The 26386-nt window shown below is 63.6% G+C and overlaps 1 protein-coding gene across 1 annotated transcript in view; it reads right to left on the minus strand.

Moving 5' to 3' along the window:
• Positions 1-2904: 2904 nt before the first annotated feature.
• HIP1 (huntingtin interacting protein 1) overlaps positions 2905-26386 on the minus strand; it is a 50304-nt gene continuing 26822 nt past the window's right edge. The window contains exons 2-32 of the mRNA XM_086475116.1: positions 21181-21244; positions 20382-20524; positions 19831-19887; positions 19270-19350; positions 17859-17935; positions 17511-17572; positions 15972-16112; positions 15380-15437; positions 12012-12087; positions 11531-11662; positions 10735-10832; positions 10484-10556; positions 9459-9642; positions 9271-9359; positions 9053-9169; positions 8855-8956; positions 7875-8069; positions 7575-7722; positions 7329-7415; positions 7101-7208; positions 6348-6484; positions 6131-6241; positions 5956-6014; positions 5729-5822; positions 5246-5346; positions 5022-5127; positions 4654-4777; positions 4389-4450; positions 3688-3799; positions 3096-3341; positions 2905-2987 (exon numbers count right to left, since the gene is read on the minus strand). Coding sequence (XP_086331242.1) covers positions 2905-2987; positions 3096-3341; positions 3688-3799; positions 4389-4450; positions 4654-4777; positions 5022-5127; positions 5246-5346; positions 5729-5822; positions 5956-6014; positions 6131-6241; positions 6348-6484; positions 7101-7208; positions 7329-7415; positions 7575-7722; positions 7875-8069; positions 8855-8956; positions 9053-9169; positions 9271-9359; positions 9459-9642; positions 10484-10556; positions 10735-10832; positions 11531-11662; positions 12012-12087; positions 15380-15437; positions 15972-16112; positions 17511-17572; positions 17859-17935; positions 19270-19350; positions 19831-19887; positions 20382-20524; positions 21181-21244 — 3327 coding nt within the window. The remainder of the gene's footprint in view (positions 2988-3095; positions 3342-3687; positions 3800-4388; positions 4451-4653; positions 4778-5021; positions 5128-5245; positions 5347-5728; positions 5823-5955; positions 6015-6130; positions 6242-6347; positions 6485-7100; positions 7209-7328; positions 7416-7574; positions 7723-7874; positions 8070-8854; positions 8957-9052; positions 9170-9270; positions 9360-9458; positions 9643-10483; positions 10557-10734; positions 10833-11530; positions 11663-12011; positions 12088-15379; positions 15438-15971; positions 16113-17510; positions 17573-17858; positions 17936-19269; positions 19351-19830; positions 19888-20381; positions 20525-21180; positions 21245-26386) is intronic.

The following is a 26386-nucleotide window of genomic DNA, read 5'->3' on the forward strand; positions in this document are numbered from 1 at the left end:
TGTCCTCCTGTCCCCAGACCCCCACCCCGACCACCATGTCTCCCCCACCCAGGTTCCCACTTCACCAGCCCCACTCCAAAACCAGTGTCCCCCTCCTTGCCATCCCAATCCCCATGTCCCCACCCTCCTGAGCCCTATGTCCTTGTCCCCTATAGCTCCCCGCTATTCCAGCCTCTGCGTCCCCCTGTCCCAGCTCCGTGTCCCCGCACCCACCCGTCCTGACCCCATCCCTGGCCACGTGTGACCCAACGCTGCGGGCCCCCATGGGCCCATGGCCACCGGTCCAGCCGGGACCCGCCTGTCCCCGGCCACCACCGGGGTGCAGGAGCAGCTCCCCGTGTGACCAGCCCCTGTCCCCCTGCCCCGGCTGAACCAGGCTGCTCTGTGGGGCAGGGCTGGGGACGAGCCACTCCATGGGGTGCTGGGGACCAGCACCTCAGTCCCCAGGGGCCATGGGTATCCACGGGCGTCCTGCCCACCCTCCTGCCTGCCAGCTGCCTGCAGCTTCCGTAAGCCCTGCTGTGGCCAGGGGACCACGGCAGGGACGATGGCAGGCACCGTGCAGGACATGGCTGTGGAGAGAAGCTGCCATGGGGCTTTCTGCAGTCCAGGGTGGGGGTGGCGGTTTGGGCAGGGCTGGGGGGGAGGGGGGGGGAAGCTGGGTGCTGCCCAGGGTCGGAAGGCACCCCAGGAGTGTGACATCCTGCTGCAGCATCACGCCTGGCAGGGGACATTCCCCAAAGCATCCCCCGTCACGGCCCCCGTGAGCCACCCAGCAACAGGACCCCTATGCCACAGCCTGGCAGGGTGACCCTGCAGTGTTGGTGGGGAGGGCAGGGTGGCCTGCATGCCCCCCCCCCCCCCAATGCAGTGTCACCTCCCCAGGAAGGGACCAGGCTGGTGGGGAGGCCAAGGCCACCCCTGCTCCTCGGGGCGGAGCAGGGACCAGGTCCTGGTCCCTTCCCAAGGAAGGACTTGAGGTGACGTGCAGGGTGGCCCTGGGGACAGAGCCGGGAGGGGGACATCGTCACCAGGACATCACCCAGGTCACCTCGACAGCATCTCCCCAAGTTATTTATTTGGGGACGCTGAGCCCCAGGACCCCTGGGGTCACACAGGTCCCCTGCCACCCACCCCGGAGCCGGCAGGGCTGGGCTGAAGGCTTTATTGAAAAATCGAAAACACACGACATTGTAATTATTATTATACAAGGAAACAACAACAAAAAAAAATCAACCCAACCTGCAGCGGAGGGGCACCCCCGCCGTCCCTGCCACCAGCCGCCAGCGCCGGGGACCTCATGGGGGGACATTGCCCCTGCCAGGGCCCGGCTGAGATACAAAAAAGGGGGAGAAGTGGTTTCGGCCGAGAGTGGTGCCGCCCTCCCCCAGCCCCCGTGACCCCCTCGCCGACCCCTGGCCCCGACCCGGCCTGGAGGCCTGAGGTAGTTGGGGGTACCCCGCGCAGGTGAGACCCTCCCCCCCCCCCCCAAAAAAAAAAAAGAGAGCGGGGAGGGTTTTGGGGCTCCCCAGTGTCCTGCAGGACCGGGATGGTTGGCATTGCATCCGGAGGGGAGCCGGCGCAGGGTCGGGGTACAGCGGCGGCGGGGTGTGCGGAGCACTGAGGTCCCCCAGGGGTCCCTGGCTGGCTGGGGGCACGGAGGGGGGGTGTTTGCAGCAGGGCTGGTCGGGGGACACTGGGGACCCCGCATCCCTGCACGGCGGAGGGTTGCGCTCTCCTGCGCCTAGGGGGGGGTGGCAGCCCCGAGGCCATGGTGATGGTCTGGCCTTGGCAGTGGGATGCAGGCGGGTCCCACTGCTCCGAGTGCCAGCCGAGGGCTGAAGGACATCGCTGGGAAAGCACGCGGTGATGGCCCAGGGACTCTGGGCGGATGCCACCACTTCCTACAGGGAGAAAGGCCAAATCCTGCACCCCTAGCAGCCCGAGGGGGGCTGGTCTGGTTGTATCCCCTGCAGGAAGCGGCAGCTGCCTGAAGGCAGAGTGCAGGCAGCGATGCTGCCAGGCTAGGAAAGACACCCTGGCCCTGCAAGGGGCACCGGCAGGACCATGGGAGTGTCTGTGGGGGGGACAGGGACATTGCTGCCAAGTCTGATGCCACCGTACCACACCGTACCCCCCCCCCCCCCCCTGCAGCGAGGCGAGCTGGGGGGGCCTGGAGCTGGCAGACACCCTCCTGCCCTCTCCGAGCCCCCTGCTCCAAGGCACAAAGGTTCCCCGGTTGGTGCCAGCCCCACAGCTGCTCCTACCCATGGCAACACCAGCACCGATTCCCCATGCACCAAAGAGGGTGGGCGAGGACACCGGGGTGGCACCAGCCCAGAGTGAGCGGGCATGGGGAGCTGCTCGCTCTGGTTTTGGGGCACCCCGGCTGCCCCCCCCAAACCCTCTGTGCTGCTGCCCTAGAGCCACCCGCCCCATCCCCAGGGGCTGGTGGCTTGTGTGGTAGCACCACGGTTGCCCAAACCCTTGCCCAGCACCTTGTGGAGGGTTTATTGCTGGCATAAACACAGTGATCTGTTGGGGCAGGGCAGCCCAGCTCCAGCGGGGGGGGGGGTGTGCATTTTGGGGACCTGGAATGGAGGGGGCAGGAGCTCATGGCAGCATCCATCCCGCTGCCTGCCCCACTCTCTCCTCACCACCGTCTGCTCCCGGCACTGCTGCCGGCACCCTGGTCTCACTGTGGGTTGTCCCATGGGAACGCTCCCCCGCACCCTGCAGTGGCCAAAGGCACTCGGTGCCCCCGCCGAAGTGTGGGGGGGAAGCACACCTAGCACCCCAAAAGATGGCTCCTGACCCGGCAGCAACCCCCCCCCCCCGGGGCCCTGGGCACCGCGGTAGGCTCCTTCGGAGAGGAGGGATTTTCGCGCCGAGCCAGGGACCAGGTTAAGGCTGGAGAAGCAGCGAGAGGCGAAAGAAACCTGACCGCTCTCGCTCAGCCAGAGCCGGCTCAAAGAGTTCCGAAAAATCTGTGCAAAACCAAAACTAAAGGGTTAAAGACCCCCCCGGGGACCCCCCCACCCCCCGCCCCCCCCCCCCCCCCCCCGCCCCCAACCCCAAGCAGCTCTAATAAATACACGTGCGGTTTGCGGCTGGCGTCAGGCTGGCGAAGCCTCGCTCTCGGCCCCGGCGTCTCGCCGGGTGGCTCTGGGTGCTCCGGCGCTGGAGGCGGCTCTTGGCGGGGGTGGGGGGGACACGCGGAGGACGTGTGCTTCGGGGTGGCTTTTGCACCGGTTTGTCGTGGATCTTCCCAAAAGGCTGCACCGAGCTGGGGTCCCAGCCCGCCGCGGGGGTGTTCCCTGCGGGCTGCTTCTGCCGCCGGCCTTAATCCGCAGCTGGAGGGAAGAGAGAGGGTAAGGGGGTGCGGAGCAACATGGGGCCCCCCCAGCATCCCACCGCCCCGTCCCCCCTGGGACCCCACGGCTTCGCAGGGCGGCAGAGCCCCAGCAGCACCCAAGCACCCTCCCTGCGGGTCCCACAGGCTCTCGCGCAGGTCAGGGGTCCCGTGGCTTTGCCCGCGTTTGCTGACTTATCCCCGGGCTTGGCCTGTGCCAGCCAGAGTGAAATCCATGCCCGCTCGCCACCTGGACTGCAGGCAGGGCTTCCCCACCCTGCCCCGCTCCTTCCCAGTGCAGCTTCCCGGCTGGAGCAGGACTGAGATCCACTCACCATCCTCCTCCCAGCCCTCCGCCACTCCTGCCAGCTCGTAGTGCTTCTTGCGCAGCTCCCCCAGCTTCTGCCGCTCCTTCTGCAGCTGGTTTTCCAGCTCCAGCACCCGCACCTGAAGGACATCGTGCATGTCACGGCCACCCTGCACCCTGGCACAGCACCTGAGTGCTCCCGCTGGCACGGAGCTGCAGCAGGCTGGGCACCTCCCTTTCACACCCGTTATCTCCCCAATATTAAGCCCAGAGACCGCCAAGGTACATCCCAGGAGCGCTCCAATGGCAAGCGGTCCTGGATGGGGATTGAGCTCCGGTGGGAGCTGCCTGTGCAGGCAGGGGAAGGCAGAGCAACCTCTGTGCGGGCACCCTGGGAAGGGGAATTCCTTGGCTGCCCCACGCCAGGCAGAAGTGGGTGCTGTGGGGCAGCCTGACGGGCACACGGGGGCAGGGGGAGGCCACAGGCTATTGTGCCATGATGGGGACAGTGTCGGGGAAGGCTCGAGGACCAACTGCACGTGGCTCCTGGGCAAACTCGCCTGTTCCCTTCACACCTTGGGCTTTCCCCACGAGTTGGTGCTACCTGAGATCAGGCAGCCGGGCAGGGTGCCCCCCACCCACCTCTCCCCCAGCCTGGGTAGCCTCTCGTTAGCTCAAGCGAGGCACCAGTGGGTGTGTTTCCTCCCAAAACATCAGAGAACGTCCTACCTGCGAGTCCATCTCCTGACGCTTGATCTGGGTGAGCGTCATGCTGGAGAAGTCCATGCTGTCTGTGGAGAAAGACACCCCCAGCCCCGCTCGAGATCTGCTCCCCAGCTTGGACACCCCGGCAGCTCCTGGGTCGCTGGTAGGGTCTGCCACCACGGGATACGCAGAGGGGGCAGCCGCAGGCAGAGACCACCGAGGCGCAGCCAACCGAAGATGGTAAGTGCAAAAAGCAGAGGTTTTGGGGCCGGTCTATGCTCCCGCTTACCTTTCTCCTCCACCTGTGACCTCCCAGCCTTGGTGGAGGCCACCACGCCAGCCGTGGCCTGGTTGACAGCCCGGGAGGCTTGTTGGAGCTTGCAAAGGTTGGCGCTGTCTTTGTCAGCCTTCACCTGCCGGGGCAGCGAGGAGGGGTTTGCTCACGCCCCGCCGCGGCGAGCAGAAGCCCACCCCTATCATTTGGGGTGACCACGCGGTGCCCCAGGGTCACCCCAAACCACGGCCACAGGAGCAGCCTCGCTGCTGCCTGCTCAGGGACGGAGCATCTCCCAGAGCCAAGGGCAGGCAGCGGTGGGGGGAGCTGCTGGGGCGATGGAGGCAGCAGCGGAGGAGGCTCCCGAGGCGCCGGGCTCCTACCTTGGAGGCGGCCACCAGCTGGGCAGTGCTGGCCGCGATCTCCCGGGAACAGACCATCAGCTCCTCGAACGTCCCCTTGCCTTGCACCACCAGGTCGGCAGCGTCGCTGCGGGAGGGCAGAGAGAGGGGCTGGAGCATCCTTCCCCCACCCCTCCCGTCCCCTCCCCGTGGGGACAGCAGGACCCTGCCATCCCTCCCTCTCCTCAGGTGACAGTGGCACTTACACCATGACGGTGGCACCCCAGCCCACGGCCTTGGAGGCGGAGATGAGACCCTCGGTCCAGCGGGAATTCTTGGCGTAAAACTCCTTGGGGGACGCCGCGCCCTGCCATTGGGAAAGGCACGGTCACACGCTGGGGACAGGGCGGGTGGCAGGGCCTGGGACCCCCAAACCCCAGCTCTCGGGGGAACGGAGCAAGTCAGGGTTTTGTTCAGGATGCGTGTGGGAGCTGGGAAGACACGGAACCTGGTGGGTTCCCCTCTGTGGGAAGAGGGATTGGGGACCTCGGTGACACCCCAGGGACCACAGCCAGGGGGAGACCACGGGGTTGGGGCAGGAGCTCCTGGCAGCTACCATTGATGCCCCCAACGGGCCAAGGCTTGGAGCAGCATGTCCCCAGCAAGGGCACGGTGACCCTCGGCTGGCCAAGCACCTGCTGCCCCGTGCCCTGCCCGCCCTCCTGCCTGCATCCCTGCCCCCTCCTCACCCGTCCGCTCTCCACGATCTCTCTCTGGAGGTCCTTGGAGGCCAGGACCAGGACGTGGATGGCCTGCATGAGGCCTGTGCAGGAGCCCAGGATCCTGCAAGACAAACCCCACTGAGCCCCGCTTGTGGGGCAGGGAGACCCCAGACTCATGGGGCAGCCGCCCTGCCTGTGGCACCGGGCCCCATCCCACCTGCCCGCCTCCCTCCGGCACCCCCACCACAGCTCACCTCTCGTTCACTTCCAGTTTGACCCCAGTGTCACCAGCCCGTGCCTTGCTCAGCATCTCCTGGTGGTAGAGTGGGGAGAGGCTGTGCTGAGGCCCACGCACCCTCCTGGCCTCGGGCCGGTGGTCCCGGCAGGCACGGTGACCATGGGTGCCTCAGGGAATACCGCGACCCTCACCTCGATGCGGGCAGCCGCCGTTTCGATGGCTGCTGCCGTTGCTGCCATCTCCTTGTCCACCAGGTCACCCAGCTCCTCCTGCTTGACGTCCAGTCCTTTGGGCCGCAGCTCCTGGGGTTGGGATGGGATGAAAGGGACCATCCAGGAGAGGCACAGCCCCTCCAGAGGTGCCCACCATGACGCGATCCCGCCCTACCAGCCCTCCTGGGGCACCCACCTCCCCGATGGCACTGATCCGGCCCAGGCAGGTTGTCACCAGGCTGCAGTCAGCACCTTCCACCGTCCCCGGGTCTTGCAGGGCGCTGAGGTAGCTCACAGCCTCGCTGCCGCACTGCTTGCACATCTCCAGCAGACCTGCGTGGGCAGCGCGAGAGGCTGAGGGTGCCACACGTGGGGACAGAGACGCCCAGCCCCTGCCCACCCAGCATCCCGCCTGCCCTGGCTCCTGCCCACCCTAGAATCCCGGCCACCTCACCATCCTACTTGCCCCAGCATCCTGCCACCCAGTCCACTGCCCACCCTGGCCCCTGCCCACCCCAAAGTCCTGGCCACCTCAGCATCCTCCTTGCCCCAGCATCCTGCCCACTTGGTCCCCCGCCTGCTGTGCCCCCTGCCCACCCCTGCATCCTGCCCACCCCAGAGTCCCGGCCACCTCAGCATCCTTCTTGCCCCAGCACCCTGCCACCCAGTCCGCTGCCTGCCATGGCCTCTGCCCACCCCAGAGTCCTGGCCACCCCAGCATCCTCCTTGCCCCAGCATCCTCCCCACCTGGTCCCCTGCCTACCTCTGCATCCTGCCCACCCTAAAATCCTGCCCATCCCAGAATCCTGCCCACCCCAGAATCCCGGCCTCCTCACCATCCTCCTTGCCCCAGCATCCTGCCCACCTGGTCCCCTGCCTGCTGTGGCCCCTGCCCACCCCTGCATCCTGCCCACCCCGGCCCCTGCCTGCCCCATCGGGCAGCACTCACGGTCGGCGGGCTCCATGGGGGCTACGTGGGAGGTAGCACTGCCCTGCAGGAGGGTGTCGCTGACGAGGTGGGCGAAGAGGGCCAGGCAGGGCAGCAGGGAGCCCACGGCTGCGGCAGGAGAGCAGGCACATGCCTCAGCACCAGCGGGCTCTGCCCACCCGGCCCACGAACGCCGGAGCTGCCCCTTGCCCCCAGCCCAGCGCCTGCCCGGGGCTGCCCGGCTCTCACCTGCCCGATTGGAAAGGTATTTGCTGTGTGCGTCCCGCAGCCGCTCCACGCACTCGGAGGCTGCCAGCGTCCTGGACAGGAGGCAATCTGCAGGCAGACAGCAGGCAGGACTCAAACACGGGGCATCGCCGGGAGCACCACGGCTGCTCTCCACCGCTGGCAGGGCCCAGAGGACAGCAGGGAGGAGAGATCCGTGCGGTGATGTGTTACCATAACGCCAGATTTGGCGAGCAGCGGGGAACCCACCTGCCGAGCCGGTGCAGCTGATGTGAGCGGGATCCTCCAGGCGACCGAGGGCATCCTGCACCATCCGCTCCGCCTCCCGCGCCGTGCCCTGCAGCAGGGCAAGCTGCTCCTCGGCCAAGCGATGCCGCAGCGCCTGCTCCCCGCTCTCCTGCCGAGCCGGCGTGGGCGTCACGCTCCCCGCTCCGCCGGCTGGGAGTCACCCCTGCACCCCACCGCTGCCTCCAGCCCTGCCGAACCCCCGCAGCTCGGCGGGGAGGGGGATGCCGGGATGCCCCACGCCGGCGGTGCCCCCAGTGGTACCTTATCTCTCAGCTGGGTCTGCAACGTCTCCAGCTCCATCTTGCTGCTCTCCTGCTCGCGGCTGAGCGTGTCCCGCAGCTGCTGCAGCTCAGCCCGCAGGGTGGCCATCTCCTCCCCGTGCTGCTCCGCTGCCCGGCTCAGGCTGTCCCTCTCCTGCTCCAGGCCTGTGATCCGGGTGCTCTGCTCCGCTCCCGCCTGAGCGGGCACAAAACAGCGGTCTGGGCTGTGCCAAGGGCAAACCCTCCAGTGTGGGGACTTGCTCAGGGTCCAGGGTTGGGCCACCCCGACCCCCACCGCGCGGTGCAATCGCAGCCCGCGCAGGTCACAGCCCTGCGTCGCTCGCCGCTCGGCAGCTCCCTGGGGAGCCCTTTCGCTTTACGAGTGGAAATTCACTTTTATTACGACTGTCAGCGCTCTGATGCAGGAGCAGGTGAAGGGCACCGGTTGCCAGCCCCCAGAGCGGGCTCTGCCCCATCCCCATCCTGCTGCAACGTGTCTGCCCACCCTGGGGACGGGCAGCTCCGTTTTCCTGCCTGCTTCTGCCTTCTTCAATGATCCTGGAAATTCCTGCTGTCCTCTACAGCTTTGCAGGCAGGAAATACCCTCTGGCACGGCAGCAAGCCTGTGCAAAGGCTTGCGATGTGATGGCACGCTCCCTGCCTGGGTTTTACAGCAGGCAGAGCTGCCCTGCCTGACCCTGCTCTTGCAGGGACTTTGTTCAACGATTCCCGCTGCTGGAGGCCACTGTTCCACACGCTCTTGCACCCAGGAGCATTAAACCCCCTGGTATGATCATTAAACCCATCTAGGCGTGGGGAGGAAGATGACAAGGAGCTGGTTATCAGGCCAACGGTGGATAACACCTCCTGGATGGGCAACACCTTCCCCGAGCACCGCGAAGCCAGCAGACCTCCCCTTCGCCCAGGCTGCCCGTCCCCAGGGGGTGGTGAGGTTGGCAGGGGCCACCCGTGGGCTCTCACCTGCACGCTGGACTCCAGAGTGCCCTGGAGGACTTGCAGCTCCTGTCTGCTGGCTGCCAGCTCCCGCTTCAGCGTGTCCAGCACCTCCGCCTGCTCCTGCGACTGCAGGCAAGAAGAGAGGTGGCCAGCACTGGTGCCGCAGAGGAGAACCCCCCCCCCCCGTCGAGCTTTGAAGTGTCCCCTCCTGTCCCTACTCACCTTCCTCTGAGCCTGCTCGCTCACCCGCTGGAAGGAGTCCTCCAGCTCCTTCTTCTCCCGCTCCACATCCCCCTGGGCCTGCCTGGCCACCGTCACCTGCTTGGTCACCTCCGCATTCTGGCGATGGCACAGAGGGAACTCAGTGACCGTGTCAGCGGGCATGGCTGGGAAAAGGGATGCCGGGGGGGGGTGGGGTGGGTGTGTTTTGGGAAGCCCACCTTCCGCAGCAGGTCGGCGTGGTTCTGCACCAGCTCGCTGTACTTCTCCTTCAGCTTGCTGTAGCGCTGCTCGTTGGCCTGCGCCCGCCCTGCCAGGGACACCGAGGTGAGCACCCGGGACCCCCACCCCTGGGGGTTCACCGCCCCCCCCTCCCCCCCCAGGCCAGGGGCCGGCTCTCCCCGCTCACTTTCGATCTCCGTCAGGCTCCTCTGCGCCTTCTCGGTGTCCTCCCGTTGCTTCTTCAGCTCCTCCAGCTCCGCACGCAGGAACTCGCTCTCGTCCTGCGCCTGCTGCTTCAGGTGCTGCTGCTCGGCCAGCTCGGCCTCCAGCTCGCTGGCGCGGCCGCGCAGCTGCACCGCGCCCCGGGCGCTCTGCGGGGATGGCAGGTGGGCAGCTCCCGGCACCGTTCGGGGGCTGCCGGTACCGCCTGATGCCCGCCGGCACCGCCTGATGCCCGCTGGCACCGCCTCATGCCCGCCAGTACTGTCTGATGCCCACCGGTACTGCCTGATGCCTGCCGGCACCATCTGATGCCCGCCGGCACCGCTTGATGCCCGCAGGCACCGCCTGATGCCCACCGGCACCGCCTGATGCCCACCGGCACCGTCTGATGCCTGCCAGTACTGTCTGATGCCCACCGGTACCGCCTGATGCCTGTTGGTACCATCTGATGCCCGCCGGCACCGCCTGATGCCCGCCGGTACCATCTGATGCTCACCGGCACTGCCTGATGCCCGCCGGCACCGCCTGATGGCTGTTGGTACCATCTGATGCCCACCAGCACCATCTGATGCCCGCCAGTACCGCCTGATGCCTGTTGGTACCACCTGATGCCCACCGGCACCGCCTCATGCCCGCCGGCACCGCCTCATGCCCGCCGGCACCGTCCGGCAGCCACCCCGCGGGCAGCATCCCGCAGAGCCCCAAAGGCAGCAGGGTGAAGCACTGAGGATGCTGGGCGGTGGGGGTGAGCCTGGCACCCCGCTGGCAGGGACACAGCCCCCCCCCCCCCCCCCCCAGCACCCCTGAGGACCCCTCGTCTGGGCAGGGATGGCAGTGCCAGGGATGCAGAAGCCACGGGGGACGGGGCAGGACAGACACAGCCACCACCCCACCAGCGCCATTCCCGGTGTGAGCCGCCGGGTCTCATCCTGCCCCTGGACTGCCACGTGGGTACTCACTGTGTGACACCACCGGATGGTTGTCACCCACCTCGGCCTTGAAGTTCTCCAGCTCCTCCTTCAGGGCTGCGATCTCCCCGTAAAGCTGCTCAATTAACCGGTCCCTGGGAAGGAGAGATACCGGGTACATCCTCAGTGCCGCCAGCCACGCCGGTGCCGTGGGAGGGGACGTGTCCCCTGTGCCACTGTGGCTGCTGTGCCGCGGCAGCCTGGCAGGAGGCTGTGGTGCCGTGCCAGGGAGGGAGCTCCCGGTGTGATCCCGGCACCACCAGGACGGCTCACTTGTCATCCTTGTTCATCCCGTTCTGGCTGCTGAAGTTGAAGGGGTCGCTGCTGAAAGAGCTGCCGAAGATGTCGTCGAACTTATTGTCAAACAGGTTCTGTGGAGACAGCAGCACGGACCTGGGGTGAACTCAGCACCACCTGGGAGCCCTCAACCCCTCCACGTCCCCGGTGGCACCGCCAAGTCAGCCCACCCGCCGGCAGGGCTGCTGCCTGCTCGTGCTGCCTGGACACCGGGGCTGGACCCTCCCCCCCTGCTGCTTCCAAGGCATTGAACATGTTGGACATGGAGCATCTCTGGTTTGTGGTTTGTCCCCAGGGCATTGAACATGTTGGACACGGAGCATCTCTGCTTTGTGGTTTGTCCCCATTTAACTCCCGGTGGGGGAGAAGATCCCCAAACCCCCATCATCACACTCCCCCTTCCAAAACACTCAGTGCCCGGGGACAGCCCTCAGCGGGGAGGGATGTGAAGACCTAGCACAAGCATGCAGAGCTGAGAGGCGATGCCGAGAAGCCGAACATCTCCAGCCAGCCATCACTGGAGGGCACCAAACCACTAAGAGAAGAACCACGAGATGAATCCAGCCTGCCTCAGACCTGGCAGCACCCACGTGCAACACTCAGCACCTACATGGCCCCCTGCAGTGATGCTCCCCAGCACCTGAGGCCATCCCCACTGTCTCAGCCCCCACCATGGCATGGTTTTGGAGAAATAAGCCCAGTCTTGGAGCTGAAGGGCACCCACCATCCGCTCCGCAGCCCAAGGGGCATGGGCAGGGCCATGGTGGCTCACCTGCGAGGCCGTGTCCATCTCCACCAGGTCCGTGATGGGCTCGTTGTCGGGTGAGGACGCCTCAGCGGGGATGACCACCACGGGGCTGATGTGCTCTGACAGCGCTGAGGCACGCAGGAAATTGGGAGGGTTCTGGGGAGGGAGGGGAGCGTGGCTGGGTGGGGGAGGACCAACACTGCCACAGGGCTTCGGGCAGAGTGGGTCAAAATCCTGCCCCAGTGCTGAGCTGGCCGTGCTCAGGCCCATGGGAACAGAGCCAGGACCCACAGGGATGGATCCCAGCAAGGGCTGAGGGTCGGTGCAAGAAGGAGATGGGCAACGCCATCCCACAGGATCCCACCCAGGGAGGGATGGCAAGGATGAGCCTCGGGCCCCAAGGAAGCCAGGCAAGGCAGCAGGCAACCCTTTTTGGGCGCTCTCCCAGTGCCACCAGCCCCATTGCTGTTCCTGGCCATGGGACCAGGGACCATGGGGGTCTCACCTCCGGCAGCTGCGGGATCTGAATCAGCCGCTTGAAGTACTGCAGGTTGCTGGAGCGGTAGAAGAGGTCCTTCAGCCTGCAAGGGGCAGGGAATGGTCTGGGACGGCTCTTGCCCAACCCACAGACACCCCACCCCAAATGTGGGAAGCTCCAACCCCTCGCCTGGCTCCAGGAGGGTGTCAGGAGGCCTCCACACTGCCAGAGGGTACAGGTGGTATGTGCTGCCACCAAACCCACGGCAGGTCATGAGAAGACCCCATCACCAGCCTCCCACCTCTGGCAAAACATTGACTGCTGGAGGCTTTCTCTCACAAACCCAGGACCTGATGAGCAGAGAGAAGGACCTGAAACTTGGGCAAGCTGATCTAGCGGAAGATGTTCCTGCCCATGGCAGAGGGGTTGGACTCGATGATCTTCAAAGGTCCCTTCCAACTCAAACCACTCTGTGAGTCGATGAAACCCAGCAGAATGGCTGCACTGGCCTGTACCAAGGTACAGCCACCTCTCCGTGCTGTCCTCACCACAGCCAAAGCTTGAAGGGACAGCTGAGAAACATCACCATTGTCCCACTACGGCCCCGGCCATCAGCAGACTGGGGGCTTCCTGCCTGAAGGCCACGTCTGCACCATCACCTTCAGCTCCCTGCAGGAGCTCCTCACCCAGAAGCAGGGCGACCTCCCTTCAGGATTTCCAGTTTTGGGGAGGAACGTCAGTGCCCAGCCAAGCCTACTGTGGCTCTCCTCCCTTCCAGCCACCCTGGCATCCCAGTCGGTATCTCAGCGTTGCGGATACCCACCCCAAGGTCTCTGCCCTGGGCGGTCAGAGCCCACAGACAGCCCTGCTATCTGCTGACGTCCGTGCTTGGTGTTTTTCCCACAGGCGCTGGTTTGCAGTTTTTAACCTTGAAGCAAACTGTCCCTCGATGCCGTGACATCCTCCCCTGCTCTTGGCAGCCAGTTTTTGTTTCGCCTCCAGTAAATAATCCCACACCAGAGGCCATGGCACTTCACTGCTCACTCTTTTTCGATCTCATTTAAAATACGGTGGGAGGACCGGTTCCAGCACTGACACTGAGGACCACCCTGAGACACTCGCTGCCACAACACTCGGCCATTTGTCTCCTCTCCTTTGTGCAGTTCCTGACCCAGGGGAGAGCTGCCCTCACATCTCTCAGGAACACGGACTCACAGGATGGTTTGGGTTGGAAGGGATCTTCAAAGATCATCCAGTTCCAACCCCCCTGCCATGGGCAGGGACACCTCCCACCAGACCAGGTTGCCCCAAGCCCCATCCAGCCTGGCCTTGAGCACTGCCAGGGAGGGGGCAGCCACAGCTGCTCTGGGCAACCTCTGCCAGTGTCTCACCACCCTCATGGTACAACATGGCTTCCTTATGGCCAGCCTGACCCCACCCTGGTTCGGTCTAAAACCGCTGCCCCTTCTCCTGTCGCTGCAGGCCCTGCTCAAAAGTCTCTCTCCCTCTTTCCCTCAAGCCCCCTTTTAAGCACTGAGCAGCCGCAGCAAGGTCTCCCTGGAGCCGTCTCTTCTCCACGCTCCACAACCCCAACTCTCTCAGCCTTTCTCCATGGCAGAGCTGTCCCAGCCCTCGGACCATTTTGGTGGCCTCCTCTGGACCGTGTCTGTCTTGTGCTGGGGACCCCAGAGCGGGATGCAGTGCTCCAGGGGGGTCTGAGGAGAGCAGAGCAGAGGGGGAGCATCTCCTCCCTCGACCTGCTGGCCACGCTGCTGGTGATGCAGCCCAGGAGATACTTGATTTTCTGGGCTGCAAGCCCACATTGCTGACTCATGTCCCATTTGTCACCCACCAGTATCCCTCAGTCCTCCTCTGCAGTGCTGCTCTCCATCCATCATCCATCCATCCATCCTCCAGCCTGTGCTGACACTGGGAATTGCCCTGACCCAGGTGCAAGACCTTGCACTTGGCCTGGTTGAACTTCATGAGGTTCACACGGACCCACTCCTCCAGCCTGTCCAGGTCCCTCTGGATGCCACCCCTTCCCTCCACTGTACCGACTGCACCACTCAGCTTGGTGTCACCTGAATTTCTCAGGGTAGTTGCATTTTTCCCAGAACTCCTGGAAATAAATATGTTCACTCCCACTGCACATCACCCTGCAGCAGCTCATGGCCTCTCAGGAACCCAATGCCCACCTCCTGCACGCAGCACCCATCCCATCCCATCCCATCCCATCCCATCCCATCCCATCCCATCCCATCCCATCCCACCCCATCCCACCCCATGCTCTCTTTTTCATGAAGACCCTCTTCCACTCCTCATTTCCCCACTGTGCCAAGCGCCAGGTCAGCCCCTCTGCTGCCTCCCTCCCCTCTCCCTCGAGCTCTATTTATCAACCAGCCCCATCCACACTTCTTAGCCCCTGGGCGCTGGGAATACTCCAGCAGCATCACAGCCACCCTCCTGCCCCAGGTCTCAATCAAGGCCAGGCTGCCACGAGCCTTATGCTTTCTTTTTCTATCTTTTCCCACCCAAAAGCCACCTCTGGTCCACTGCACCACCCACCAGCATTCCTGGCACTCAGACTCTCTCTATGGCTCTTCAAGGACCCCTCCTCAGCTTTGCAACACCCCAAGGTTTCACCCTTTGTCTGCCCCTTTTAACAAGCTCCCTCAGGTTTGTGCAACTGGCTTTTTTTTTTTTTTTTTTCCCGAAATTCAACAGAAATGGGGGGAAAATCTCTTTTCCCTGTCTCACGCCTCCAGTGCCATGACCACGAGTCCCCCCAAGGGCTTGTGCAGACTCTCCCTCAAACCACCTCCATGTGCTGGTGGCATTCTCCTACCCCGTTGCTCCTACCAACGCATCCCTCTCCTGACAGAGCTGATGGATCCATCGCAACCAGAAGACGCTGCTAAGGGTGCTGAGCACCCTACTCACCCGGTACCCAGCCCGAGCCATCCCTGGGGTATCCCCACCACCAACCCCCTATGCTTGGCTTTTCAGCCCGTGCCCAGACTTTCCTCTCAGCACATCAACTGCAAATTGCATTTAAAACTGCAATTAAAGGGTTTGAGGGTTTTAAATCGCCGCACGTGCCGCCAGCGGCTGAAGGCCTCGTTAGGATTAATAACGCCGTTATCTGGTAATTCAATAGCTGTGGATTAGCCAAGCGGAGCGGCTCTCCTGGAGGAAGCTCCAGGGAAAGCGGAGAGGTTGAGGCAGGCTGGATTTCAGAGCCCCAAGCAAGACCCAACTCCCGCACGTCCTCCGCCTCCATCGCTCAGCTGCTGAGCCCCAGCACAGGGGCTCTGGTGTCCCTCTGCCCCAGAAGCACCCCCGGAGCCTCACCGGCAGCGGGGAGGGCTGGTGCTCCAGGTCTGGGCACTTACTTTCTGAACTGCTCCAGGAAGCGATCCCGGTGGCCCTGCAGCGTATCCGCCGGCAGACCTGGAAGAAGCAGCGAGTAGAAATGTCACTGGGCGGCTCCACACTGGGAAGGAGTGCGGATCAGGGGACAACCCATCGGCACAGCCACAGGGGGATGGGTCTTTCCGAGAGATGGTCACCCTCCTCCCGGGTTCTGAATGCTCCTGGCTCAGTGTCCCGCTGCAGGAGGGGACCACGTCCCTCCCCCAGACACCCGCGGGGCAGGGAAAGGCAGTGAGCTGACGTTCAGGCAGCTGCCACCACAATTCAAGGTCCTGGGGGACGGGGGTTTCGCAGCCAGTGCTCAAAGCCGGGGGATCTCCTGGCGGGCGCCGTCCCTGTGGCCGAGGGGCGTTCGGCAGGGCAGGCTGCTGGGACAGCTCGGTTCCCCAGTGCTTGCCCCTCCTCTTCCCTTGCCCTGTGACTCCCTTCACCCCCCAAAAAGGAGATGGCGGGGGTGAACAGCCCAGCCTGAGCAGGGTGGTGACCCCTGGTGACTCCCTCCATGTCCGTGTCCCCCCCCAGCCCCAAGGTGGTGGCGCTGGGGACACTCACAGGAGTGAAGCTTGAAGAGCAGCTTGACGGTGTAGTCGTAGAGGTGGCTGCAGTCCAGAATCACCTGGATGAGCGGGGCCAGGCGGCACTGCCCTGCGGCTGTCACCGACACCGAGCGCGACATGTCCAGGGAATTGAACACTGCGAGGAAGGAGCACGGGATCAGGCTCTGGCCACACCACACCGCGTCGGCTGCGGCCACACATGTCACCTGGAGAGAGACCTTCACTCGGAGGAAGATACCTGCTGGCCCTTGGGGACCCAGCCCGATGCCCAGCAGCCATTTGCAAGCTCAACAGGAGGGGAAATTCCCACCCAGGATTCCCACAAAGGGAACACTTCAGCCTAGTGCCGTGGGCTGGAGGTGCCCAGTCCTGAGCCTCAGGCAGGTCCCTGGGCAAAGCTCCCGGCCCCCCCCCCCCCTTCCCCCGAGGACATGCAGCCCCTGTGCTCTGCCCATCACTGCTGTCCCACTGGCATCCACGCGTGCCCTGCGTGCCAGTGGGGAGATGCTCCAAAACCAGCCGGGAGCAGCTGTCAGCACCTCGCATCCACAACCCTCTGCCCACGTCACATCAAATTACACCTCGTGCCGGGGTTGCAGGATGTAGCCCATGACACCAGGGCACGAAGGCATTTCTGCCAGGGCTGGGGCACGGGATGTTGGGCTGCTGGAGACGTGTGCAGTGTCCCATCTTCAAGGTCCAGCCTTGTGGGTCTCCCACGAGCTGTGGGACGCCTGCCCTCCAAGCGTGCTGGTGCAGCAGGCAGCTAGCAGGGTGGCTGGAGAAGATGGCAGCTTCATCTCCCTCTATCCAGCAACTCCCCTCTGACGGGCAGAGCAGCGAGAGCTCCTGGGAGCGCTCGGGGGACGGGGCTGTGCCACACAGATGAGCCCCCCCAGCACTGGCACCGTCCTGCGAGGCCAACATGTGGTCACAAGGCAAGGGTGGTGCTTCAGTTCCACTGAAACACAGCCCTGTCCCACCGGCACTCACAGCCTGGTGCACGCAGCAGACGAAGGCTTGCCCCAGAATTGCTTTAATTTACCCCAAATCTGATCCTGCTCGAGGACGCAGAGGTGCATGACAGCCCTGAGGGCTGAGACTGGCTTTTTTTTTACCCCTCCGCTCGCTTGTGCGGGAGGAAGGCAGGGTGCCCCTACACCTCCCCCAGCTCCAGCACCGCCGCAAACACCCACAGCAGCTTGTGCTCACCGCTAATAGAACACCAAAACCTGTCACCAGCCCACGAGTAAGACGAGAAGAAACAGCCCAAGGGAGGCTGCCAGAGTGGGAGAGCCCGAAGTCTGGGCGGTGGAAGCGATGCACGCAGCGGGGAGCGGGGTGGGGTGATGTGGCCAGCTCCACGGCGCTGCTGGAGGGCTGCCATGAGGCAGCACAGCACGCAGGGACTTCAGCTAATAATAACTTGGGTGAAGCACCCAGAAAAAGAGATGAGCTGCGACACCCTCAGGCAGCATCCTCCCCCCATGGACTCCCCCACCCCAACCTCTGGCAGGGCAGCGTGGGGGTTTACCTGTCTGGAAGAGGTTCAGCTCACACTCCAGGTAGTCAAACATCTCCACTGTTAGCTGAAAACTAGGAAGAAGGGACGAGGATGGTTGGGGAGCATCCCCACCACCACCCACGGCCCTCAACCCTTGCCAGGTGCCACCCCAGAGGGATGAGCGGGTGCTCCGGCGCGGATGCACCAGCCTTGCCCAGGGGTTCCACCCGCTCCCAGCACCCGTGGCAGGGGTGGGGGGGAAGGTGCAAGGTCCCATCCCCGGCTTGGTCGTGCTGCTGGTGAGTTTGGGCAGCGCTGTGCCACCCTACCCGCAGCGACACACCCCCCCCCCACCTCCCGCCCCTGCCCCGCACTCACAAATTATTGACGTCGTTCTCCCCCGCCTCGTCAAGCTGCCGGTCGGACATTTGGAGATTGCCGGGGAAGCGGGGATTCTGCGTGGGGAAACGGGAGTCGGTAAAGGGTTTTGGAGGATCTCCTGCTCCAGCCACAGCTCTGGGAGCACCAGGGTGGCCGATCTGGCCGGCGGCCTTGGTGTAAGAGACTGGGACGGCTCTTCAGATGCGCCGAGGGAGCGATGCAGGGGGGGAAAGGGGGCTAACGTGTGGTCTGCTGAGCCCCAGGTGACTGCAGCATCCCCAATCCACGGTGCCTGTATTCTCCCCAGCAAGAAAAGCCAATTCTCCCTGGGCTTAGAAACCTGCTGAGCAGGAGGAGATGGGGCTGCCAGCTCATGCACGGCACGGCTGAGAGCTGGAGGGGAAGGAGCCAATATCTGCTCCGGGGGAAAAGCTTCTTCATGCTGCCCAGGTGTTTCAGGGAAGGTCACATCACAGCTCCAAACCAACCTGGGGTGATGGGTACAGCCTGGCTTCAAAACCCACATCTTTCCAGCAGAGCTCAGAAAGGAAGGAAACACCACGGGTACCAAACCTGCCGCAGCTGGTTACCGCAAGGATGAGGGCACTCGAAGCCACGCAGGGGTGCACCGGTGCACAAGCCCACCGTGACTTCCCACCCTGCTCCTGGCAGCACGCTGTTATTTGAACACCACGAGCATATTCTGGTTTATTCTGCAAGAAAGCACCTGCCTAAATCACAAGCTCCATCGATGTGAGTGTGGCTTCCTGGGGCGTGACAGGGCACGCCGCGGCCCTGACTCTAAACACGCTCCCCAGCAGCCCTGGCAGCCGGCACGGCACGCGTGGAGCAGCGCCGGAGCTGGTGCACCCTCTCCAAAGGCCAGCCCAAAGAAAGGACCTGCTCAGCAGCGCTGCTCCAGAGGCTGGAGACAAGCTCCTGAAAAAAACCCATCTGGGACGGTCCCGTGGGATTCCCCTGGGATGTTCCCATGTCCAGAAGAACCCACGGCCCAAGAGCCCAAAGCGGAGAGAGAAAAAATGGATTTTGGTGATTTTTTGATTATTTCAAGCCGGGGACAGCACTGGGTGGGACATGATGGGACATGATGCTGACTCTGGTGGGGCTGGACCCCGCCGTATCCCGTGCATAGCGATGCTCACCAAGCAGGGCAGGCGATGGAGGGCAGAAGCCCTGCGAGCACAGAGGCTGCCGAGGTTCTGTGCTACCTCGTTCTGATTTTCCTGATAAATCTAAGGTGAGATCTACAGCCTGTGATGAACTGGGAGCTCATAAAGAAACACAGCTCTGCCAGCCCCTGTCCTGCACCATAACGTTACCACTGCTTTTGCCCCAGCGCCCTATCACCCACCCCTCGCTGTGGCCATGGGGATGGGATGATGCTCACCTTGGTGTGAAACTCCATCTTGGTTCTCAGCAGTTTGAGGTAGATGCTGCAGAGCTGTCCGTAGCCCTCGCTCAGGTGGCCCTGGGGACACCACAAAGCCCTTGAGACCTAGGGCAGGCTGTGAAAAAGCCCTCTCCCCTTGCAGCATGAGCGATCCCTCCCTTATCTCCCCCCAAAAACCCAGCCCAAACCCTCCTTGCAGACTCGTGGGCTACAGGCTGGCTTGCAGCAAACGTGCTGAAAGGATTTGGTCAAGACTTCCTCATCACCTTCTCTGCAGATTTCAATGCTGCATTTCACAGCCAGAGCTGAGTTTTACTGTGTTTTGCCACAGAATAGCAAGAGGATCCTGACCACCACCATCAAACCCAGCCCAGGGAGGTCACGGCAGCTACGGGTCAGCCACGGCTGAGCATCTGCACAGCCCTTGGAGCCTGGGTCCTCCTGGATGAGACCACTGTCCAAGCCAACGCCACCCCCCAGCCCGGCTGGGGCATCAGGTGCTCCTGAGGGACCCCCAGGTTGTCCCCATCACGGTGGCTGGTGGGGTCAGCTGCTTACCCACATCCTGCTCATGTCGCTCAGCTCGTTCTTGTACCTCACGGAGTCTTTCAAGACCTGGAGGAACGATGATGACAATAAGCAGGCAGCACGGGCAGCAGGCAGAGCGCCGGGGCAAGGCGTGCCGTACTTGGAGCCGGCAACTGGGCTAAGGAATGGGAGGTCTCGACGCGTTCCCGACTCTGCAGCCTGCTGGTGGTGTCGCTACCGCCAAGCCCCCGGGTGCCTCAGTTTCCCCACCTGCACGTGGGGCAGGAGGATCCTTGCTGATGGCTCCTGCACCGACGCCGATGTCCCGCACCGAGCGGTTTCCTCTGGCGCTGGGTTTGTAGCGCAGGGCGGGGGGAGAGGTTGAGGGCAGAGCAGCGTTGGGAAGACTCCGGCGAAGTGAGCAGGGAGGGGTCCCCGTGGTGGTCCCCGTGCCGATCCCCATCCAGGACTGACCCCCAAGAGGCCACCGACCCACCACCATCTCCCACCACCCTGGGCAGTCCCGCGGGGGAAAGGATTGGGCCCCGGGGCAGCTGCTGAGCTGAGCTTGTGGCACTCACGTTGGAGTGGCCGTCCCGGAGGAGTTTGTGGAAGACGTGGCAGAACTTCCAGCAGAGCACGGCGTTGCCCGACAGCGGCAGCCGGTTCACCACCGACCAGAAGGTCTGCGCTCCCTTCTCGTGGTGCGTGCCCAGGATGCATGGTGGTGGCTGGTCAAGGAAACGCTCCTCTCCCCTTCGGCAGGGATGGAGAGCGGCCACCCCGAAGGCAGCTGAGCTGAGGGGAGCCAGGCCACCGCAGGGAGCTGAGAAGCTGCCAAGCCCAGGCACAGGCTTGTCCCCAGGGGGTGGCACATGCTGTCCCCTCTCCTCCAGCCCCACACCGCCGCTCTGGGAGCACTGTGGCACACTCAGGGCTGGGGCTGTGCCTCCGCTGAGCCTTCCCGACGGCGCTGCCGGGATGCCAGGGGTCTGCTTTTGGTGGCAGCAGGCTCACAAGCACCTTTGGGGATTCAGCATCCTCGTCCCAGGCAGACAACTTGCTGCAGGTATCCACCCTTCCCACCTTCCTACGGGATGGCAGCCCTGGGAGCACAAGGCTGGGCCCCCCCCTGACAAGCAAAGGCCGCAGCAGTAGGAGCAGGGACCCCGTGCCGTGCTGGAAAACCCCCAACCGTCATCAACAGCCCCTCGGGGTCCCATCCAGCCATGCTCAGTACCCCGCCAGCCAGCTGGTGGCACTGGTCCGGCTCCACCGGCACCTCTCCCCACGCGTCACCTTGCTGCTGCCCCCTTTTCCGGGCGGCCCCGGCCCCGCTCCCACGCTCGCTTGTCCCATGGCCAACTTTGGGAAGGATATTTCTGGCGTGCTTCTCCTTGACAGCCACTTCCTGCGCATTAATAGCCTTATTGATGCTGACAGTCTGCAAAAGAAGAAGCGGCGGAGGGCGGGGGGGGGGGGGTGTGAGATGGGAATGGTTCAGGCTCACCCCCCCCCCCCCCCCCCTCCCTGGTCCCCCCTCACCCGCTGAGACCCCCCGGCTTGGCCGGCACCTGTCAGGGGCTGGGTCCCATCCAGGTCCCCGGCCCCTGCTCCTGCCAGCTGGATGCTGCCCGTTGGTTGCCGGATGCCGTTCTGGGATGTGGTTGGCATCCGCCAGGTTCAGCTGCTGCCAGCACTCATTAACTCAGCATAATAACGATGCAATTAAAGCAGCGACCACAAAGGACCCTCTCCTGCCCTCTGGGCGGTGGGATGAGCAGAGCGAAGGCAAATCCCTCCCCTGCCCTTGGATCACGGGCAGCAGCCGGTAGCTCCTACCCTGCTTTCGGGGCGGGGGGGGGGTGGGCGCTGAGTGGAGAGGGTGTTTCAGGAGGCACAGGGAATCTGGCAGCGGGATGGCGAGACCACGGCGCGCTGCAGAGCAGAGAAGGACCAGGGCTGCCCACGCTGTTTGGCAGCAAAATCCCCAACTGCAGGATTAGAGGGGCAGGAGACGGACCCGCTACCCACGGGGCAGGCAGCTGCCCTGGCTGACACCCACCGTCACCTCCCCCGTCCCACCACTGACAGGCGCATCCACACACGGCACCACCGGGTCCCACCACCCAGAGCTCCGTGGCCAGGATCCGGCACAACCCTCCCGTGGGGCAGGCAGCCTCTCCCCAACGCAACCCTGCTCGCCAGCCGCCCTTTCGCTCTCGGCCAGGAAAGGCAAGACTCGCGATGCAGATGTTGGGGACAAGCCCGTGCTGAGGAGCCTGGACAGAGCCAGCGCTTTGTTTAGCCTCCGGAGAGGCAGTGGCAGCCGCTGGAAGTGTTTGCTGGGCAGGTTTTTTTAACCTTACCCCATTTCTGCCCCTCGGGGAGCGGTGCCAGCGGCGGTGGGACGCTGCGGCTGATCCTACACGGGAGCGCGGGGATGCCGGAGCAGGGCCACCCTGTCCCCAAGCTCCTGCATTGCTGGTGAGAGCGCTGAGCGCTTGCCTGGCACCTGCTGCGTGAGGATCCTGCCGCCGAGGGAAGAAACCGTCTGGCTCAGCGCTGCCAGAAGGAGCTAATTACTGATATAAACCAATTAAAGCATCAGGATTAATCCCAGCGCCTTCCTCACCGGAATCCTTCTTGCATCCCTGCTTGCTCATCCTCTCTGAGGTGGCCCTGCTACAGCTTCATCACGACTGACTCTGATGACTCTCTGCTGAGCCGGGCTGGGGGGGGCCCACAGGAACCATCCATGGACACCCCACGTACATCTGGGCCTGACCCACCTCCCCAAAATGTCCCTCTGCCACCAAAGCATCCACCAGCCGGAGCGGGGACAACGTGCTGAAGGGCTGAGACAGCTTCTGATCTCACCCACAGCTGCCACCTGCACCCCCATCCCAGGGCCGAGCACCCCCTTAGCTGAAACATAGGCTCTGGGTCCTGACGTCCCAGCATGAACCAGTTCTGCTGCTGGGATGCCGCCGCTCGCTCCATCATGGAGGTGACCAGTAAGGACCACGCAGGTCATCAGTAAGACGCAGGAGGCTCATTCCAGGGTGGTGGGGGGACCCGGATCGCCGGCTGCCAGGCACGAGCATGCCGGTCCAGTGGCAGGTTGGGCACAAACCAGAACCTGCATCTTAGCTCGGTTTTTAGGAGAGCTGAAAGAAACACCAGTGGTGGAGAAACCTGACCCCGTCAGATGTCCCTTCCCGAGGGGCTGGACGGAGGCGAGCCGGCTCCCAACACAGAAGGACCAAGGGTGGGAGCCACCTCTGCAGCTCCCCATGGCCGCAGCCCCTTGTCATTTATGAAAACCATAAAATAAAATCCAGCATTAAAAAAATCCCAACAAAATCCTCAGCAAGGTGCCTCTCTGCCAGCGGCGGCAGCCTGAAGGGTGATGCCCATGTCCCAACCACCATCGGTGACACGTGCCACGGATCCAGCTCCACGTGCAGCTTGTCCACGTCCAAAACCCCCATCGGCAACCACGAAGGCGCAGGCAGGCAGGACAGTCACGACGAGCCACCCGGCATGGCAAGGAGCGCCTGGATCGGTGTTTCAAGATGTCCTGCCTCGAAAGGGGAGTCCTGGACCACAAGTCCTGGACCACAAGCACAAAGCCAAAGCTGGTGAGTGGGAGATTGTAGCCGGAGGCAGGATGGGGGCACCACTGTCCCGAAGCCGGTGGCTTCACCACAGCACACTCCTGCTGTCCTTGACAGGCCGGATGGGGGTGGTCTCCGGAGGGAAGCAGTGCCGGGGGGGGGATGCCGCATCCCTGGGAAAGCTGGAAATGGAGCTCCCAGTTTAAGTGCTGTTTCCTGACACCTTTTCCTGGTGAAGCAAGGACATGTTTTTCCAACCAAAAAGGCCCCCAGAGTGGGGAGACACGGTGTGGGGGCTGACAGGGGGCTGGCAGCCCCTGGCTCCAGGCAGTGGCCTCCAGGACCCTCCATCCCCACGCCGCCGGCTCGGCTTGAAGCACACGTTATGTCCACATGGACAGCAGAAAGGTGTTCCGAGGAAAAGCGGGATCCCACGTTTCCGTCCCTGCAGGTGCCGTGGGCACCCCCACCTCCCCGCTGCATCCCCTGGGAGGGCAGGGCAGGGCTCCCACCCCGGGAGCCACTCGGAGCAGGCACAGGCCCTCGGGAGATGCCCAAACCACCGCTCCACCGGCTCCGGCAGCGCCCGCACCCGCAAACCAGACAAGCGCAGGGCAGGAGCGAGAGGGTCAAGGCTGCTGGTGTCACCTCCAAGGGACGGACGAGTCGGGTCAGAGAGGATGACGGCGGCATACGCTCCCGTCCACAAGTTTTGGCTGCAAAACTGGGTCAAGGAGAAGGGAAATTTGGGGCTGCCTTGAAAGAAAACTCAGACCTCTTCACCACGGAGACAGTCTTTCCCCCTGACCCAGGCGCTGCTTCCAACACCATCCGGCACCTACAGCGGACGGTGCTTTCATTTTAATTTAATTACGAGCTTCTACACCACAAGGGCTGTTTCTAACCTGCCAGGCCACGAGTGTGTCCTCGGCAGCGCCGCTGGCCCGGCTCTGGTTTCTCGCTGATGATCCCTCCATCAGCAAAGATAACATCCCTCGTCAGCCCCTGGTCCCCGTACCCGTGCGGGCAGCACTGGGAGCGGGGCAGGGGACTACGGCAGGCGTGGGGCAGCCTGGCCCTCCCTCCAGCCCCACACCTCGCCCCGCTGCCGGGAAAGGAAACCCGGGTGTTTCCTCTTGTGCAACGCCGCCGAGGCGGCCGGGCCGGGAGGGAAGCAAGAGGAGAGGCCAGCGGGGCCGGGTTTGCACAACGAGAGCCGCCAAAGGGGTGACACCACCACGCCGTGGCGGGTGCCACGGGGCTGGGGTGTGGGGCAGACCTCAGCAGAGCAGCGCCCAGGGCAGGGCGGCTGGGCCGTGGGTGCTCTGCGGCAGGTGGGCGAGCAGCACCTCCGGAGTGTGGCAAGGAACCCCACGGCCATGAGCACGGAAAGGCTCAGGCCGTTTTTAAGGGAGGAGCAGAGTCAGACAATACAGACCAGGGACTATCCAACCTCATATTTCTGTCCTGGCGCAGCGGGATCTGCCTGAGAGGCTTCTCCTCCCTCTGCAGCACCCAGGGGGTCCCCAGAAACCCCATACAAGGTTTTTTTTTTCCTGTGGCTTGAGGTGCCACCGCAGCCCTGCCCCGGGGGAATTTAGCGGTGTTCCCCAGGGACTTCTGGAATGCTGCTGGCAAGGGGGGCTGCCAGACCTTGGGGTGAGCTGGATCACGTCCCGCGGGACCCCCACGACCCCTGACTCAGCCCAGCTCCTCTCACAGGGAGATGCCGCGCCAGAACCAAGCCACCAACAGCTCCACACTGGGGCGACCCTCCCCAGATGTGGCTCACATCAACCAAAACACCTCTCCGGGCACGCGACCACAGGCTCCAGACAGGGACAGAGGAGCCCAAAACTGCACGGAGGGACCCGGGACAGAGCGACAGCGGCTTTCTGAGCACCGAGGAACGCTTCTCTCTTTCACATGCACATACACACCCCCTCATCCCCCTGCCAGACCTCCCCAAATTATGCCCTCGGTCTCCTCTGAATTGCAAATCTCCCGTTGGGGCTCTGCTCAGAAGCTGCATGGTGCCTTCCCGCTTCTGCTTTCATTTCCAAAAGGAAATGAGTGTTGATTAAAGAATCCAGAGCTATTGCAAATTATTTGGAGAAATTGAGTAAGTCGCAGTGCAAATCCTCTTAGTAATGCTCCCTCATTTCTCCTTAATTCCTTTCTATAAATGGAGAGCTGGGATGGAGCATACCTCCGGAAAACCGCTCGCAACACGCAGGGGCTCCGGGGGGGAAGAGAGCAAGGAGGGAGACCTGACTACAAGAAGCTTGGGAAAAAAATAAAAAATCCACGAGCTTAATTAAAATGCAAATCCCAGCCTCGCAAAGCTTCACTCCAGCCCCGGAGGTGGGCAGCACACGGGGGTGCAGGCAAGCTTTTCAGAGGGCACATGCCCGTCTCTCTTTAAACACCAGCAGCTAAAAGCAAATCACAGCCTTGCCGCGGCTCAGGAAAGGTTTTTCTCCATCAAAATCCCAAAGCAAAGCTGGTGGGATAACGCCAGGGCTGCTCAACGCCCCGCTGGGGACCGCCGAGAGCTCCCGGGGAGAGCCGGGGCGGCCGCGGTCCCTGCTCCGTGGGGCTGCTGGGTGCCCGCTGGCCTTTGGCAGGAGCAGGGAACAAGCCCGGCTTTGTGCCCGCCAGCGGCCGGAGGGAAAGGCAGGCGGAAAGGCAGCGCCGGCGGGGCTGGCCGGCCGCGTGGGACAGGGGCTGCCGTGCCTCCTGTGCCCACGGACGGAGTTCTACGTATGGGATAAGAGGATGCTCGGCACAAACCAGCCCTCCTGCTCACTCCTAAACGCTCCCTTTGAATGGGGAGTAAGAGGAGACGCTAAAAACACCTTCCCATTCTTTCATCCGGGCTATTTGGCTGTACCTGCTGCTGGATCCGTGAGTTTAGAAAGAAAGTGCTCCTCTGCCGTGCCGGAGCTGCTCCAGGGCTGAAGCAC

The sequence above is a fragment of the Leptosomus discolor genome, chromosome 18, assembly GCF_034619465.1.
Source record: "Leptosomus discolor isolate bLepDis1 chromosome 18, bLepDis1.hap2, whole genome shotgun sequence".
NCBI lineage: Eukaryota > Metazoa > Chordata > Aves > Leptosomiformes > Leptosomidae > Leptosomus > Leptosomus discolor.